The 18007-nt window shown below is 45.6% G+C and overlaps 1 protein-coding gene across 1 annotated transcript in view; it reads right to left on the reverse strand.

Moving 5' to 3' along the window:
- Positions 1 to 11380: 11380 nt before the first annotated feature.
- Positions 11381 to 18007, reverse strand: part of ITPKB (inositol-trisphosphate 3-kinase B) — a 92645-nt gene continuing 86018 nt past the window's right edge. The window contains exon 8 of the mRNA XM_044289456.1: positions 11381 to 16442. Coding sequence (XP_044145391.1) covers positions 16227 to 16442 — 216 coding nt within the window. The 3' untranslated portion in view covers positions 11381 to 16226. The remainder of the gene's footprint in view (positions 16443 to 18007) is intronic.

The following is an 18007-nucleotide window of genomic DNA, read 5'->3' on the forward strand; positions in this document are numbered from 1 at the left end:
ATGAAAAACAAGGACATGGGGAGCAGTCTATGAGAGACAAGGACATGGGGAGCAGTCTATGAGAGACAAGGACATGGACAGCAGTCTATGAGAGACAAGGACATGAGGAGCAGTCTATGAGAGACAAGGACATGGGGAGCAGTCTATGAGAGACAAGGACATGGGGAGCAGTCTATGAGAGACAAGGACATGGAGAGCAGTCTATGAAAGACAAGGACATGGGGAGCAGTCTATGAGAGACATGGACATGGAGAGCAGTCTATGAGAGACAAGGACACGGGGAGAAGTCTATGAGAGACAAGGACACGGGGAGAAGTCTATAAGAGACAAGGACACGGGGAGCAGTCTATGAGAGACAAGGACATGGGGAGCAGTCTATGAGAGACAAGGACATGGGAGCAGTCTATGAGAGACAAGGACATGGGGAGCAGTCTATGAGAGACAAGGACATGGGGAGCAGTCTATGAGAGACAAGGACATGGGGAGCAGTCTATGAGAGACAAGGACATGGGGAGCAGTCTATGAGAGACAAGGACATGGGGAGCAGTCTATGAGAGACAAGGACTTGGAGAGCAGTCTATGAGAGACAAGGACATGGGGAGCAGTCTATGAGAGACAAGGACATGGGAAGCAGTCTATGAGAGACAAGGACATGGAGAGCAGTACATGAGAGACATGGACATGGACAGCAGTTCATGAGAGACAAGGACATGGGGAGCAGTCTATGAGAGACAAGGACATGGGGAGCAGTCTATGAGAGACAAGGACATGGGGAGCAGTCTATGAGAGACAAGGACATGGAGAGCAGTCTATGAGAGACAAGGACATGGGGAGCAGTCTATGAGAGACAAGGACATGGAGAGCAGTACATGAGAGACAAGGACATGGAGAGCAGTCTATGAGAGACAAGGACATGGGGAGCAGTCTATGAGAGACAAGGACATGGAGAGCAGTCTATGAGAGACAAGGACATGGGGAGCAGTCTATGAGAGACAAGGACATGGGGAGCAGTCTATGAGAGACAAGGACATGGAGAGCAGTCTATGAGAGACAAGGACATGGAGAGCAGTCTATGAGAGACAAGGACATGGGGAGCAGTCTATGAAAGGCAAGGACATGGAGAGCAGTACATGAGAGACAAGGACATGGGGAGCAGTCTATGAGAGACAAGGACATGGGGAGCAGTCTATGGGAGACAAGGACACGGGGAGCAGTCTATGAGAGACAAGGACACGGAGAGCAGTCTATGAGAGACAAGGACACGGAGAGCAGTCTATGAGAGACAAGGACATGGAGAGCAGTCTATGAGAGACAAGGACATGGGGAGCAATCTATGAGAGACAAGGACATGGGGAGCAGTCTATGAGAGACAAGGACATGGGGAGCAGTCTATGAGAGACAAGGACACGGGGAGCAGTCTATGGGAGACAAGGACACGGGGAGCAGTCTATGAGAGACAAGGACACGGAGAGCAGTCTATGAGACAAGGACACGGGGAGCAGTCTATGAGAGACAAGGACACGGAGAGCAGTCTATGAGAGACAAGGACACGGGGAGCAGTCTATGGGAGACAAGGACACGGGGAGCAGTCTATGAGAGACAAGGACATGGAGAGCAGTCTATGAGAGACAAGGACATGGGGAGCAGTCTATGAGAGACAAGGACATGGGGAGCAGTCTATGAGAGACAAGGACATGGGGAGCAGTCTATGGGAGACAAGGACACGGGGAGCAGTCTATGAGAGACAAGGACACAGAGAGCATTCTATGACAGACAAGGACACGGGGAGCAGTCTATGAGAGACAAGGACACGGGGAGCATTCTATGACAGACAAGGACACGGGGAGCAGTCTATGAGAGACAAGGACATGAGGAGCAGTCTATGAGAGACAAGGACATGGGGAGCAGTCTATGAGAGACAATGACATGGAGAGCAGTCTATGAGAGACAAGGACATGGAGAGCAGTCTATGAGAGACAAGGACATGGGGAGCAGTCTATGAGAGACAAGGACATGGGGAGCAGTCTATGAGAGACAAGGACACGGGGAGCAGTCTATGGGAGACAAGGACACGGGGAGCAGTCTATGAGAGACAAGGACACGGAGAGCAGTCTATGAGAGACAAGGACACGGGGAGCAGTCTATGAGAGACAAGGACACGGAGAGCAGTCTATGAGAGACAAGGACACGGGGAGCAGTCTATGGGAGACAAGGACACGGGGAGCAGTCTATGAGAGACAAGGACATGGAGAGCAGTCTATGAGAGACAAGGACATGGGGAGCAGTCTATGAGAGACAAGGACATGGGGAGCAGTCTATGAGAGACAAGGACATGGGGAGCAGTCTATGGGAGACAAGGACATGGGGAGCAGTCTATGAGAGACAAGGACATGGGGAGCAGTCTATGAGAGACAAGGACAAGGGGAGCAGTCTATGAGAGACAAGGACATGGGGAGCAGTCTATGAGAGACAAGGACATGGGGAGCAGTCTATGAGAGACAAGGACATGGGGAGCAGTCTATGAGAGACAAAGACACGGGGAGCAGTCTATGAGAGACAAGGACACGGGGAGCAGTCTATGAGAGACAAGGACATGGGGAGCAGTCTATGAGAGACAAGGACACGAGGAGCAGTCTATGAGAGACAAGGACACGGAGAGCAGTCTATGAGAGACAAGGACACGGGGAGCAGTCTATGAGAGACAAGGACACGGGGAGCAGTCTATGAGAGACAAGGACACGGAGAGCAGTCTATGAGAGACAAGGACACGGAGAGCAGTCTATGAGAGACAAGGACACGGGGAGCAGTCTATGAGAGACAAGGACACGGGGAGCAGTCTATGAGAGACAAGGACACGGAGAGCAGTCTATGAGAGACAAGGACACGGAGAGCAGTCTATGAGAGACAAGGACACGGAGAGCAGTCTATGAGAGACAAGGACACGGGGAGCAGTCTATGAGAGACAAGGACACGGGGAGCAGTCTATGAGAGACAAGGACACGGAGAGCAGTCTATGAGAGACAAGGACACGGAGAGCAGTCTATGAGAGACAAGGACACGGAGAGCAGTCTATGAGAGACAAGGACACGGGGAGCAGTTTGTGAAAAGAAGGGAATGATCTTCGGGTTCATACAATAAAAATACATATTTGGAAATGCAGGTGGAAAATCAGCAGCATATTACCTCAAAGGTTGTGACATTTTACAAAATCTCGTTCACATCATGTGGAAAAACTCCCAAGCAGAGCCGGACGTTGCACCCTTTCACTGCCGGTTTCCCCGTCTTATGAATTTTGCCGCAGAATCGCAACAAGGTCCACAATGGGAATCTCAGTGCAGGGAAGCTTCCCCACGTGGGCATTCCCTAAAAGAACATTGGCAGTGTTGCGATTTCTTATATGTTGTCTCTTTAACTTGTGAGCTCAGCTGCTTGACTGAGAGACCCGGCACAGCATGTCCCCCAGACTCATATTGTTCACTTCCAGGCTTGGGGTCTTCAACCAGCAAATATCTGACCATCCTGGAGCTCTTTGGTCATTTGCTGATGGTTATTTTTGCAAATGAGGAACAACCATGAAAATTTGACAGGACGCTTTTCTGGCCGGGCATGTAGGAGGCAGTAAAGGCAAGTTTCGGAAGCATCCACTATAGTGCTTTGGAGTCCAGATGTTTGTGGACATTTGTCCCTATTGCTGCTATGCAAAGCCATCACCTCATTACTTTACTTCACCTTGAAGGGTTCACTTGCACTGTGATTTATGATGTTGTGTGCACTAACACTGTTTTATATTGTTGAACTGCATTTTATATGTTTACTTGCAGAAGGACCCGACTTCGCAGTATCCTGCTGCCTTAACAGTGACCTTCACAGCAGTTGCCCCTTTAATATTGGCCCCGTCCTCCACTTTAACAGTGACCTCCACAGCAGCCTGCCCCCTTAACTGTAACATCCACAGTGCCCGCCCCTTTAACAGTGACCTCCACAGCAGCCTGCCCCCTTAACTGTAACATCCACAGTGCCCGCCCCTTTAACAGTGACCTCCACAGCAGCCTGCCCCCTTAACTGTAACATCCACAGTGCCCGCCCCTTTAACAGTGACCTCCACAGCAGCCTGCCCCCTTAACTGTAACATCCACAGTGCCCGCCCCTTTAACAGTGACCTCCACAGTGCCCTGCCCCTTTAATGCCAGGGCTGCAAGACGACATGTGTCACGCGTCATTTTGTCTCAACAATTTTTATAATGATAGGCTATGGTGTTGCACTGCGACATGTGACATGCTAGATGTATTTTTCTGCGACTGTCGCGTCGCAATCACAGCGTGTCACATGTCGCAGTGCAACACGATAGACTATCATTATAAAAATTGTTGCGCGACATTGGTGCGACATCAATGTCGCGTGACAAATGTAGCAGTGTGGTTGTGCCCTATGTGTCGTGCGACTTATTGTCGTCGTGTAGCCCTAGCCTAAAGCTGACCTACAGCAGTGAAGAAAAATGGCTGGGTTGTTATGGAAATGTAACGCCTAAGAGTGGCATTACCACTGTTTTACGCCCCTCTACTATCTCCTATGGGTGTTTCTGTGTCATCTTATGCATCTATTTCCATGTCCTGCAAAAATGTGTATTTCCTATGTTTGCAAATGTGATGTTCATGTAATGTGCCTGGTCTACCAGCAGATGGCGGCAATCTTGGCAGAGCTAGTTTTCCAAGAGTGGAGCCTTCTATCCATTCTAGCCCTCTCTAGAGAGGGAGGTGTTAGTTAGAGTTAGTCTAGCTTACCCTCTGTAAAGGGAAGGCTGTGTGCCGGCCAGCAGAGCCTGTCTGCTTGGCTGGGCCCGGAGGCCTGAGCTTAGTGCCTCCAGAGAAAAAGACAAAGAGAAAGATAAAGATAAATATCCCAAGACAGAGATAAAGAGATAAAGATAGAGTCAGACTACAGAAAGTTAAGTACTTCAGCAGAAAGGAAAAGTCTTATTTAATCGTGATAGCACAGCAGAGCTAAGAGAATGACAGATGTAGCAGAGCCGAATGTGTTTGCCTGCCAGAAGTTAAGCCAAAACCTGCTAGTAACCAAGATAAAGTTGGAAGATGGTTCCCTGATGCAAGTTTATTCAAGTAAAGCTGTTTCAACTTCAATAAAAGTCTGGACTCCATTCATTTCTTCAAAATTCCTCAACCATTCACCCTATTTGCACTGCTGCGGACGACTACGCTTGGGGTTCCAGATATCCAGGTAGGAGCACCGCACCTAAAGGGACACTATAGGCAGCCCATACACCACTCTATCATTCCTACACCTGGGTTCCACCCTCTCCTTTTACATAGGGGGACTTAGTCCCTCGTTGCTGAAATGCAACTGGTGTCACGACAAAAACTCACATAACACTGTAGAAGAGACCCCTGGCGCTGGACCAGCCTGCTGCAGAAACCTGGAGTAAAACTGTGTGTATGTGGAGACTAAGGGCCTTGCGAGCTTCTATTGGCTGATAAGGGACATGTGACCGTGTGTATGTCAGTTGTGATTTGAAGAGAAAGACTTGCAGGCTTGTATTGGCTAATGCAGGTCATTTTTGTGGAATATCTCAGGAACGGTATGTCCTACAGAGCTGTGATCCCCACAAGATTTCTTTCCAGGTAGCAAGGGATGTGTATAACAAGTTTCGTTAAAATCGATGGTTGCGTTTTTAAGTGATCGCGGAACATACATACATGCACACACACACACATATATTGTCACAATAGGTAGGTAAGCGGGGAAATAACCAAACACAGGAAACAAACAGAACAAACAACTAGGCCCAAGAGCTAGGGAGAAAAGGGTCACCTCCTAGTGATCCCTAAAAGCTTTCCCTAAACTGCTGTGCCCATGTGCATACCCTTATGGTGGATATGCACATGCCCTTGTGCCTAAACCTAAACACCCTGGGCAACCCCTAAGCAGCAGGGAAAAGGGAAGAGGCAACCTGCTTCTTCAAACCAGGAGGAAGCAAGCGTCTCCCTAGAGGCCTAGATAAAACACACAAAGGGAAATAACGGAGAGGACTTATCTTGAGCAGAGCTGGAGCAGACAATCCACCACATCCACCACACATCAAGAGCTCCCAGGAAAGAACTATAACCCACACAGGCCACTGGGGGAAGGAGGGATAATTGGCCTCACTAACAATGAAACCCAGTACACCTGAGGGAAGGTGGATCCAGCTCAAACCCAAATCAAAATATACAGAGGTCAGACATGTGCAGCCTGTCTGACAGACCTCCGCACATTCACAGGGCAAGGCGTGACATATATACGTCCTTCTTTATACTGTATATATAGATTGTAATATATCTTATTCATTTGCACTGTTATTGCACTGCACTTTGGAAAGGGTTAATACACAGACAGCTGATATTGAGAGACTTTGGGACTTTCCAGCCTGTGAACTGAGAAGCTAGGAATTTTCCACTAGTGTCATAAGAGACTTTGCAGAGCCAAAGCTTGTTTCACACTTGCGTGAAACAGATCCGGCAGGCTGTTCTGGCCGGAAACAGCCTTTCAGATCCGTCCCTGATGGGCCCTGCCAGCATTCGAGACAGCCTGCTGGAGTGTTTCATGCAAGTTTAAAACAAGCCTAAGTTTTGGAGGGGAAAAAACAGACACAGTGAGCTTTTGACCGTCCGATTTAGCTCTGTCAGAAGGATGTTTATGTCTGGAAACTGCTTAGTCTTTCCCATTGACTTATATCGAGGCACAATACAAGTCCATGGCAGCCTTGAACTGCAACATTGTTTCTATTAGGCTGTGCTTCTCCAGCTTCACCCCTTCCACTAGAAGTTTCTGAATCAGTTGGAGACTGTATAAAAGTAGAACAGTCAGAGCCCCTAGTGGTCTGCAGAAAGGCACCAGTGTTTAGCAAGAGAGACTCTGCCAGAATGCACGAGTGACCAGAAGAAGATGCCAAGATTGAAATACTCTGCCACAGATCCTCGGCAACCAGCCCTTTGTCCAGGGAGCCAGCCTTCTGAGAGAGAGGATCAACTAGCTCAGGCCTTTCCTCAGCACAGAACCTTCTTCTGCCAGAGAAGAGACTGGAGAAGCCAGCTCAGTGCACTGTATTGTTTTACATGTGAGTTCCTCCAGTAAAGAAGCAAACTGGTTTACTGCAGACCCTGACCCTGGGGTGCACTACATCTGCATGCCCTTCGGAGAGCAGCAACACCAGGTGATATTTCGACATTGTCTGAGGGGCTCGGCATAGTGTTGGAACCACCCAAAACCTGGTCACTGCACCACTGAACGAGCAGGTCATATATGGTCAGATTTACTGACGACAATTTTATAGGGACAAAATATCTGCAATGATTGGAGTGATTTATACATTTCATCTTAGGGAATAATCAGTAGTGATGGTCATCAATCATCATCATGTTTGTGCACAATTTAGGGGCCCGTGCATTTTACAGATCCATGTTGCATAGTGCAGGACAAGCATGCTGCCTGGTAGGGTTGATCATTCTGGTTAAAACGACTCTTTTATTTTGTCTGTATGTTAAATAGCTGCAGAGATATCTGCTTTTCTATCCATACACAAGTGAGCATGTTGGAGCACCAAGGGGCGGGGATGAAACCTTGGAGCACTGTCTTTGATTGACCAGGCTAGACATCAGCATGCTGAGGACAGAGCTGTGTCCTAGCATGTACATATCATATACACTACTTACTATAGTCTTATCATGTTGAGAATAGAGGTTTTCTATATTTAGAAAGCTAATACATATTACTGGTTTATTCACAGGCACAGTACATGATTATAAAGAAAACAGCAATATGTGTTAGCTTTCTAAGGCTGGAAAACCTCTATTCTCAATCTAGCAAGTCTATAGCCTTTTATTATGGGTTAAATGAGGGAGAAAAAAAACAACTGAATAAAAAATCCAGAAGTCTCAGCTGGGATTTGAACCTAGGACATCTAGATGCTGACCACTTACCTCCAGGCTATAGCCTGATCATATTTAGAAAATCGGTTTTCTACACTTATTAAGCTAATACATATTACTGGTATCTTTATAATCATATTGTGCCTATGAATAAACCAGTAATATTTCTAAGTATAGAAAACCTTTATTCTCAACATGGTAAGGCTATAGTAAGTAGTGCATATGATATGTACATGCTATTGTAGGGTCCCACTTCAGGTGGATGGGAACACTCCAAAATTTTCTGACACGTGATGTTGGCCCCTTGGATCTACAGACCTGGATATGCAGGTAGAGGTAATGTTTATTCCTGGGCGGTGGTGGCTCAGAACCAGGGCCTTCAAGGCCAAGGAAGCGCCAGCTCGTTGTTGAGTCTCCACCCCCTTGCGGCCGAAGAGCAAGATAAACCCTATACCGTGGCATGGAAGGAACGTGTCTCCAACTATGGTTCCTATTGTCCTCAGACCCCGCCTCACATTCCACCAGACATCTTCGTGGAGCTGAACAAAACCGCCGACCAAGCTACCTCGCCGGTGATTACTTCTTTCACGGTTCCATCCACAAGATCCCTCATGGGCCGTAGTTCGTTTCCAAAGAGTCAAGGTCACAGCAGTACCCAGAACCAGCCGCTGCCAGACCAGAGCTACAGGACCCTAAAGAAGAAGAAGTCCCACCAGAAATTAGCTCTATATTAGTGAGAAGGCCAGATGGCCACATTTACAAAAAATAAAAATATGCTTGTTGCCCCATGTAGGACTCGTGCGCGTTGCATTAGTGGCAGTATTTTTTTTTTTTTCAAGCCACTTCAGAGCCTACTGGGCCATTTAACTAAATAATCAGGACCACCCTGCTGGACAATCGTAGCAGGACCATTTATTTCCAATTTGCGCATTTTTATTTTTGTTGCGCCATTGTTCCCTTGTTATCTGAGAACTTTACCTTTGAATCAAGTTATGTAACGTTCAAGCCATGTACCCAGAAGGACATTTTCTGTGCTGAATTATGGTTGCGATGAGAGATTTACAACTTTTTTCTAAATGGAATTCAAGTGAACTATTTTGTTATACAGTATTTGACAAAAAAAGTTTATTGGGGAAAACTGTACAAGTGAAAGGAGGCTCTAGTACATGTTTGGCTGTATCTAGCCTGGATACAAGATGAGATACGGTTGGGCATGGAGGCATTGAGGTTCAGTATGGTGTCCTGCGGCATATTTATCCACAGATGTTGCAGCTGGGCCTGTAGATCCTGCACAATTGTAGGTTGCTGAAGCTTGTGTCCGAGCTGGTCACTGAATGCTCAATTGATGATTGGAGAAGCCAAGGTTGTCATCTGTCTCTGTCATCACAATATAATCTCACTTTTCTTTTCTAAAATTATAAATGTTTTATACCTCAATATTGAGTAGGACTTTGCTCCAATGGACTTCGCTGTAGACTGTATTATTTACTTATGAATCACTGCCCATTTTGTCACCGTCAAGCAAAAAAGAGTACAACGCCCATTTCCCCTTCTTGCGTCATGAGAACCAAGAAAAGTACTAATATGTGATATTTTGATAATGTGTATTTTTATGCAAACTTTTTATTGCAGTGCCTTAATATTACCATGCAATGTTGAAGTGGAGATATATCTATATATGTGTGCGGCGCATGTTTTTGGTGTTTTTCAGGTGACGGGGTGGAGATCCACAGCATCTAGCAAGTCTAAAGTCGAGGTCGACTTTCGTTAAAGCAGTGGGGAATGTAGTGTCCCACTCCAGGTGGATGGGAACACTCTAAAATTGTCTGTGCCAGCCTATGTCATTTTGCACTATTTATTGTATTTTCCTTTGTCACAGCTGCTAAATTCCTATTTCAGGCTGGTGAATGCATTACATACATCCAACACTAGAGGTCTCTGTAACACCATGTATATAGGTCAGCACACAGGAAGTTAGAGAGATTAGGAGGAGAGGAGACAGACTTGACTCTGTCCTCCTGGGCCTAGCCCAGGGAGTGAAGCTACTTCAACCTTTGTAGTCTAAGACTAGGACTTATTGATCCTTTACTGTAATACCCCTTCCAGGGACCTTTCCGAGGTTTAAGAGAATAATTGCTGTATCTTGTGCAACCTTTTCAAAGAATGGAACAGAGAGTTTGCCTGCCATAAGGGAGACCGCCCTTGGGTTGCTGAATTACTGAATATTGCTGAAGTGCAGAAAAGAACTTACAGAGGATCCAAACTATTATTGAAAGGCTGAGTAACCAGAGTAAGATCAGGAACCAAGTACAAGTAAGATCCTCACTCCTACACAGTTGAGCTGGAACCTACATACACCACCTCACTGAGCCTGTTACTGGGATTTATAGCTTTACCATCTGTATTTAGGACAAAGTGCTGCTATACTTATTGCAAGACGAGTAAAATTCCTATTTGGTTCAACTACTTCCTCTGTCTCCTAATTGCACCTTAGGGTGCTGGCGTCACGAACAACACCGGGGCCCAGCCACCAAAGCACCCTAAGCATACCCACTACCATCAATGGCACCTCAACTTCCATCTGGCTGGTGTTTCCCGCAATAGAGAGCTCCCCAGAGGATTTAGTGCTGTCTTCCTCATCACTGCACGCTGACCCAAGGAGCTGCAGAAAGTGAGTACAACTACTACACCCATTTGGCACACCATTCCACTCACATACTGCCTCGGCGGTCCGGCACTAGGTTGCACTAGGACACAGCTCTGCCCTCAGTATGTCAATTTCTAGCCCTGTCAATCAAGGATGGGGGGAATGTACAGAGCACAGGGGTGTTAGAAAAGCAGTGCTTCAAGGATTAAACCCATTTCCTGACACCTCAACGTGCTCATTTGCATATGAATAAAATGCAGATAACTCTGCAGCTGTTTAACATACAGACAAAAGAAAGATATCTTTTTAATCAGCATTATCAACCCTACTAAGAAGTATTTAAAAATTCTGCCTGCTTCCCAGGACTGCTGGCAACTTCTCATGGAGACTGTAATGCATAAGTCCTTTAATCCAGACCTGATAATGTGGAAAAATACTCTTATTCTGGATCAACAAGATTTTTTCTCGTAGTCTGATGTGACATGTCCTGGGCAATCTATGGGGCTTTCTTATGTGGCCCAGATGTTCTGTTACCCCTGCAGACGTACATACACCCCCCTTTCATACGCCTTCTCAGAGCACGTATGGGCGCCGGAGCCCGTGCGTTATCATGGCACCACATTCAGTTAGCGCTCATGGAGAAAGCCACCCTCCATGCGCTGTGCAGGAGATCTGCTAGCTCTTCCGGGGGGGGGTCACGGGGGTCTCTTTTTCCAGGAGCCTTGCAGATAGTCCAGGAGAGTAAGCAATTCTCTTATAGATTCCTCTCCCATCTGAAACAAACAAAAAACACCACAAACGCCACCTTAGTCTCGTATACATGCCTTTATTGGATAAATGGGGCTGAAGGCACCGGAGCGGGTGCGTCCACTACGTCCACACGGAAGCATGTACCAGGAAACATTCACAGCAAAGAAACACGTTCCAGATAAACCACCCTCCACATGAGAAAACGACCCCCGCAAACCGTATGTACAAAGAGACATGCCGCAATGTAAGACTAACCAAGCAGGGATAACACAAGCCGCGCCGCCATGCTGTTAGTGTCTTGTGCAATACGCAAAAAATAATAAAAATAAAATAAATATAAATGTAAAAAATATTACAAAGAAAATAAAAAGCGCATTATTAAGGCACTTTATAATGTACGGACGCTACAAATATAATATCTACAGGTCACGATGTAGACGTGCTAGAAATATCAGACCGAAAATCCTGCTCTGCCTTTTCTGACGCTATGGCCATCGTTATAGCTCACCCGGCTTTTCCAGATTCCTGAGTGGCAGTTCTGTCCAGTCAGGTATCCGACTTGCCCCAGCGCACAGGTTTGTAAAATTTTGGTCGGCAACCATTTTTACCAGGAAGTCCTTAAATGAGGCGTGCTTGTGCCTCCAAGTGTACACTATGGAGGCGACATTACAGAATCCATTACCCCCTCATCAACTGCGGGGTCCAACGTTACTGCAATCTAGGGCCTATGCAATTGGTAACTCAAGGGATTGCTAATGGCCTGGTGTAGTTCCCCTATCTGTCCAGCAGGTGGCAATGTTGACTGATGTTATGCTATGTCCTGTGCGCTGGGATGGAAATTATGGAAGATGATATCAATATTTGCTGCTGATGGCGACACATTTGGCGTTAGAACATGAACTTAATGACTCGTTACGTTAATTAGACCGCGTGCACTGCAATATTAAATATTATCTGTGGACAGATCCCACTTACCAGTGCAACATGTACTATTCTGGACTGGAATGATGGAAATATTACACTGGGGGCCCCAGTTCTAGGTGTGATGAGCTATCAAGCTATCTGCATACTAGACGGAGCTTCCTCACTATATAGCACCATTATTCTGGAGGCATATACAACATATGCTGCAGCCAGGACTTAGCCTCAGGGACCGTAAAATTCAAGAAGCAGACGTAGAAGAGTTAAACTTGTCATTGGACTGTGATAAAGTTCTAAATTTACCAGCAGTCCTATGTAAAAACACATATAACGCAGTATAATTTGATGAATTGCGTACTCAGCACTGCTACATCTGTACATTACTGCAGTGCTGCAAAGCCTGCCGCCTTCCCTATTCTAAAGAATAAGGCGGCCGCACACATCATGATACTAGTTCATGAACCAACCGGAAAAGGTGATCGGTTCATTATGTGTGCGCCGCTAACCGGTCGGTTCTGATCAACGGAAATCTGCTCCACTATTCGGAATAGTGGACTGGTAGAGGTGAAGGAATTTTACATTCTGTCTTCGCCCACTTGTAATAGGAGGACGCTGAGGAATGTGGTTTGTTCAGCTCACGGGAAATTGCTGGAAACTTGTCAGAATTTTTTTATTTTTTTTTGCATTGTTTTTCATTGAAAAAAATATTGCATTATTGGTATAAACAACGTCAAGGATCTGGGGTGTAGGATGATGAAGGTGACCCGGATATCTGCTCTCTGAGTAAAGGTGGGATAATACAGTGACCGCAGTCCATGGGGAGGATATCCTGAAATACATAGTTTCAGGAAAACACAAGCAGAGAGAGAATGACAATTTCCTAAATACTGGAACATGCTGTTCCTCTCTCTGCCACCAGGTGGCAGTCAATACCACGATAAGTAAATTGCAGCAGAGCAGAATGAGCATAAACTGCAAAATGTTGCAAATTATATTACATAAATATGACTGATCCGCGTACGTTGACGTACTCTAATGGTCTGCATCCTATGATGAAGAGTTTTTGTTGTTTTTTAGGAAAACGTTCAAGACTGATCCAAATTACCCTTTGTAGGATATGTTTCATGTCCTAATAACATGGTCATAAAACCGCCATAAAATATTTTATTGCTCTTCCCCCTCCCCCGGCTTTTTTGTGTAATTGTACTGTGGATTTATGAAATCTTGTGCACGTCCGATATATAAAATATAACATCTAATGTACATCTAATGAACAGTCTAAGGATCCTGCAAGCCTAAAGAGTAGTGGATCCATGGAACAGCCGCCCAGCAGTTGCGGGTAAAAACCTAAGTGAATCTCACTTGTTTTTAGGTCCATTGTTCTGTCTTAAGTCATTTCTTTGTAAGGTCAGAGTTGTTTTCTTGATACAGAGTTCCAAATCCTCTGGAAAGAGATAGTGTAGAGCCGCCACTAGAGGGAGCTCACTGCATACTGACTTATTATTGAGTGGAATGTACTATAATCAGCATGCAGTGAGCTCCCTCTAGTGATGGCTGCAGGTAACCACAATTTTATCATTTCAGTGGGCAGCACGGTGGCTCAGTGGTTAAGGACAACATCTGCATGGAGATGGAATGTTCTCCCCTTGTTTGCCTGGGTTCCCTCTGGTTTCTTTCCCCAGTCCAAAGACATACTGATAGGGAACTTACATTGTGAGCTCCATTGGAGACAGCAAGCAGTGATAATGTCTGTAAAGTGCTGCAGAAAATATCAGCACTATAGAAGTCAAATAAAAAAAAAAAAAAGTCTATTTCTAGGAACTTGCAGCCACCACTAGAGGGAGCTCACTGCATGCTGTCTTACTATTGAGTTTAACGGGTTATTCCCATCTCACTAAGATATGCCCCCAATGTCTGATAGGTGCGGGTACCCCACACCTATATATTAAAAAAGGAGCCTGCAAAGTCCCGGAGGGCGAAACCACTTCGCTATTTTCAGCAATCCCGATTAAATGGATGAGAAGAGCAGCCATCGCTCCATTCACTTCTATGGGGCTGACGGAACTAGCCGAGCTAGCACAGAATGAATGGAGGGCAGCTGCGCATGCGCTGGGACTTTGCAGTCTCATACTAAGCATAGGGGCAGGTCATAGAGGTGGGACCCGCACCTATCAGAGAATAGGGGCTCATCCTAGCGATATGCCCCCAATGTCTCAGATTGGAATAACCCTTTAATGTACTGTATAATCAGCATGCAGTTAGCTCCCTCTAGTGGTGGTTGCAGGTAATCAGAATTTTATCATTTAACTCTCTCTCTATGCAGGAGATTTGGAGCTTTGTATCAGAAAAGTATATAGCGTCAAAAGATTTATACACTCTGCTTTTGAGAATTTACCGTAAAATGTAGAGGGCCACTGTTAAAATTCAATTTTACTATTTTCTGCCCATTTCAATTATATATTTTTTTCCTCCATTCACATCCAAAGCAAGGTCAAGAATCCTCCTGTGAGCAGAGAAAAGCGCATAATAAGGGCTCAGATGACAATTACACAGAGATAAACCTCTGTTTCCAAACAGCAAGCAACCCCTTGAAAGCAGCTCCGTATGTGAATGGAGAGAAAGGCACTGAAATAAGACACAAAAGTACAAAATCTGTGACACAAAGGATGTGCAAAATGTCTCCATGAGGTGACAGTGACCGACCTATTCTGCCGACTTTAATTTAAAAAAAAAAAACTTTTTTTTTATTTTCAACCTTTTTAAGGTGAATGGATCGACTGAAAATCGGACAAGTGGTGTAAATATATATTATATTTATATTTATGGTGTTAATATAAAAAATATAAATAATATAAAATAAAAAAATTAAATTTTTTGAGCGCCACTGTAAAAATGAAATAAAATAGTAAAAAAAATGATAGTTTTTTTTATTTTAGGCTTTGAATAATTTGTCCCACCATCTAATGTGTATGGAGGCCTCCCGACAGCAGATGTCTGGGTAGAGAATGACTGGGCTGCTGGATTTCAATATGCCTGATCCTTTTTTTTCTCAGGGGAGATAAGCCGCTGCCAGAGATGTCTGATAGCGGATTCCTCCCTTACATGCTTGGCCGGTGAAGGATGGTCTGTGCAGGAGGATTACATAAAAAGGGACATCTTAAAGGGCAACTCTAACACAGCGAAAATGAATTTTCCTTAACCCCTCCAGGGTGGAGCCTCGATTTCGTACAACTGGGAGGAGCTTCCTCCTGTCTTCATTGTCGCCCCCTGCTGAGCAGAGCGGAGAAGGGAAGTGACAACTGCTTTATGTGCATTGTTGGCTCACAACGGCCTCAACCTTACTTTAATATATCAATACTGCCCCCTTGGACAAGAACATGGAACTGCACAGGTGAGTCTTAAAACCTGCACACCCTTTATACGGTGACGACTGATCCAAAGAGCTTGCAATCTAATGACAATGTTTTTTTAAACAGACAGATCAGGCCATGATGACACAACCCGGCACGGCACCTAAAAGACCAGGCGAACGGCTTCCCCCTCATTACACTCGGTGCAGGGAACCTACAGACAATGGAAGCAGCCATTTTGTGGGCCGTACCACTGTTCTTTAAGAAGGAGCCACGACAAGATCTCCTGCATCTTAATAACAGGCTGCGCCTCGTGAATAATCAGCTTCTGGGAATGAAAATGGTGGCTTCCATTGTGCTTGGAGTTAAAAGGGTAATTATAATGGAATAAAATGAGGTGACGGATAAGAAGACGACGAGACTCGAAACGCGTTAGTCTATAGAATATTCTGGTAAAAAAAGAAAAGTCTCTTTGTTCTGGTGACTATTTACAAAAAGATCTGCGATAGGCCTTCATCAGCCCTATTACGGTAGGCCGGGTTTCCAGTATCCGTAAGCGGGTGATCCCTATAAACGTCCTGTAGTGCATTCATGGAGCGTCAGTCTGGAGCAGGGTGGCCCCCTCCACCACCCCGCTAATTGCCATCCTTCTCTTCTGCCATCTCTTTGAGGATATCTATCAGATTATCCAGTCCGTACAGGTAGCCGTCCTCCCGGTTGCCCTCCACCCAGGCTATCCTGTGGTTCAGCTCCTGACCGTCCGCTAACGGGGTGGTTTTTCCGAAGTCGATCATCCAGACCTTGGCTTTTTCCTTCTTATCGTGGATGAAAAGTAAGGAGCTCCCAATGACCTGAGGGAGGAACACAGGGGAAAAAAAAGTTTACAATTTGGAGGAGTCACAATTCTTGTCCCCGCCCATCCTTCCTGCCCCATTTAAAGGGGGCTTCCACTCAAAACAATAATACAACCTGTGCTGTGATGGACCTAAAGACATCATCATTATATACTAAGCAACTAAACAGTCCCCAAAAAGTGACAAAAAAAAAAAAACTTTCTGGATCTGCGGAGCCACCTGGTGCATCACTTGACTCCTCTCAGCCAATCAGCAGCTCTGAAAAACATCACGTGATGCAGTGCGCGATTTCTGTTTGCAAGATGTTGCAAAGTGCACCTCCCATGATGCTAGAGAATGTGGATGCAGCTTGGGAAGTGAATGGAGAACAACATCCACAATACGTCGACCTATTACCAGGTGATACTCCCGCGATGCTATCACGTGAGACATTAATGAGTCGCCGTCTCGCCGTTCACATTTGACAGTGGGTGGAGCTACATCGTTGTGGGTGGGCAACCCGAATGTTTTCAAAGCAGCTTTGGATGTGAATGGAGAAGAAAAAAAAAACATAAAATATCCCAAAATGGGTTGGAAAGCAATAAAACAAAGTGTACGTAAAGTGACGCCACTTTTTATGAAGATGTAAATGCGGTCTAAACGTAACCAGTTAAGTAAATTATGCTCATCTCACTCGAATGCCTGAGTTCCTAATTCCTGCGATCCCCTAAGCTAATGTACTTGGCGCTGCGCTCGCTCTTGTGTGCAGCCGGCGTAAGACTATTAACGCTTATAAATAGATAATGAGGCCTTTGTTGCAGCACAAATGAGTCAGAAAGAAAAGATTAAGAGATATTGTGTTTCAACAAAGGACCATATTTAGCAGCTCCCCTCAATATAGGCCCCGAACGCGCAAACCGGAGAACGCCCGACCTCTAGACACATGATAAGCCCCGGCCAATGAGAACCAAGTAACATACAGATGTGAGAACTTCACATACAGTTCCATTTCCACCAGCATTTCGTAGGTTAAGGCCTCATGCACACAACATTTTTATGCGGCTCGGATGCGGACCCATTCACTTCAATGGGGCTGTAAAAGATTCGGACAGCACTCCGTGTGCTGTGCGCATCTGTTGCTCCGTTCCATGGCCCGCAAAAAAAATTGAAAGTGTCCTATTCTTGTCCGTTTTGCGAACAAGAATAGGCATTTCTATTATGGGTGGCCCATTCCGTTCTGAAAATTGCGGAACACACACGGGCGAAACAGACCTCAGTTTAGCCCCGCCCATTTACAACCAAGTGACCAAATGTATTTTCTTTCTATTGTCCGTTCCGTTTTGGTTTTTTTTCGGACCGAATGCGGAACTATTCATTTCAATGGGTCCACAAAAAAAAAAAAGGAAGTTACTCCGTGTGAATTTTATTTCCGTGTGTCCATTCCGCCAAAAAAATAGAGCATGTCCTATTATTGCCGCATAAAGGACAAGGATAAGACTGTTCTATAAAAGGCCAGCTGTTCCGTTCCGCAAAATACGGAATGCACACGGACGTCATCCGTAATTTTTGCGGATCCTGTGTCT

Source organism: Bufo gargarizans, chromosome 4 (assembly GCF_014858855.1).
Source record: "Bufo gargarizans isolate SCDJY-AF-19 chromosome 4, ASM1485885v1, whole genome shotgun sequence".
NCBI classification, from domain to species: domain Eukaryota; kingdom Metazoa; phylum Chordata; class Amphibia; order Anura; family Bufonidae; genus Bufo; species Bufo gargarizans.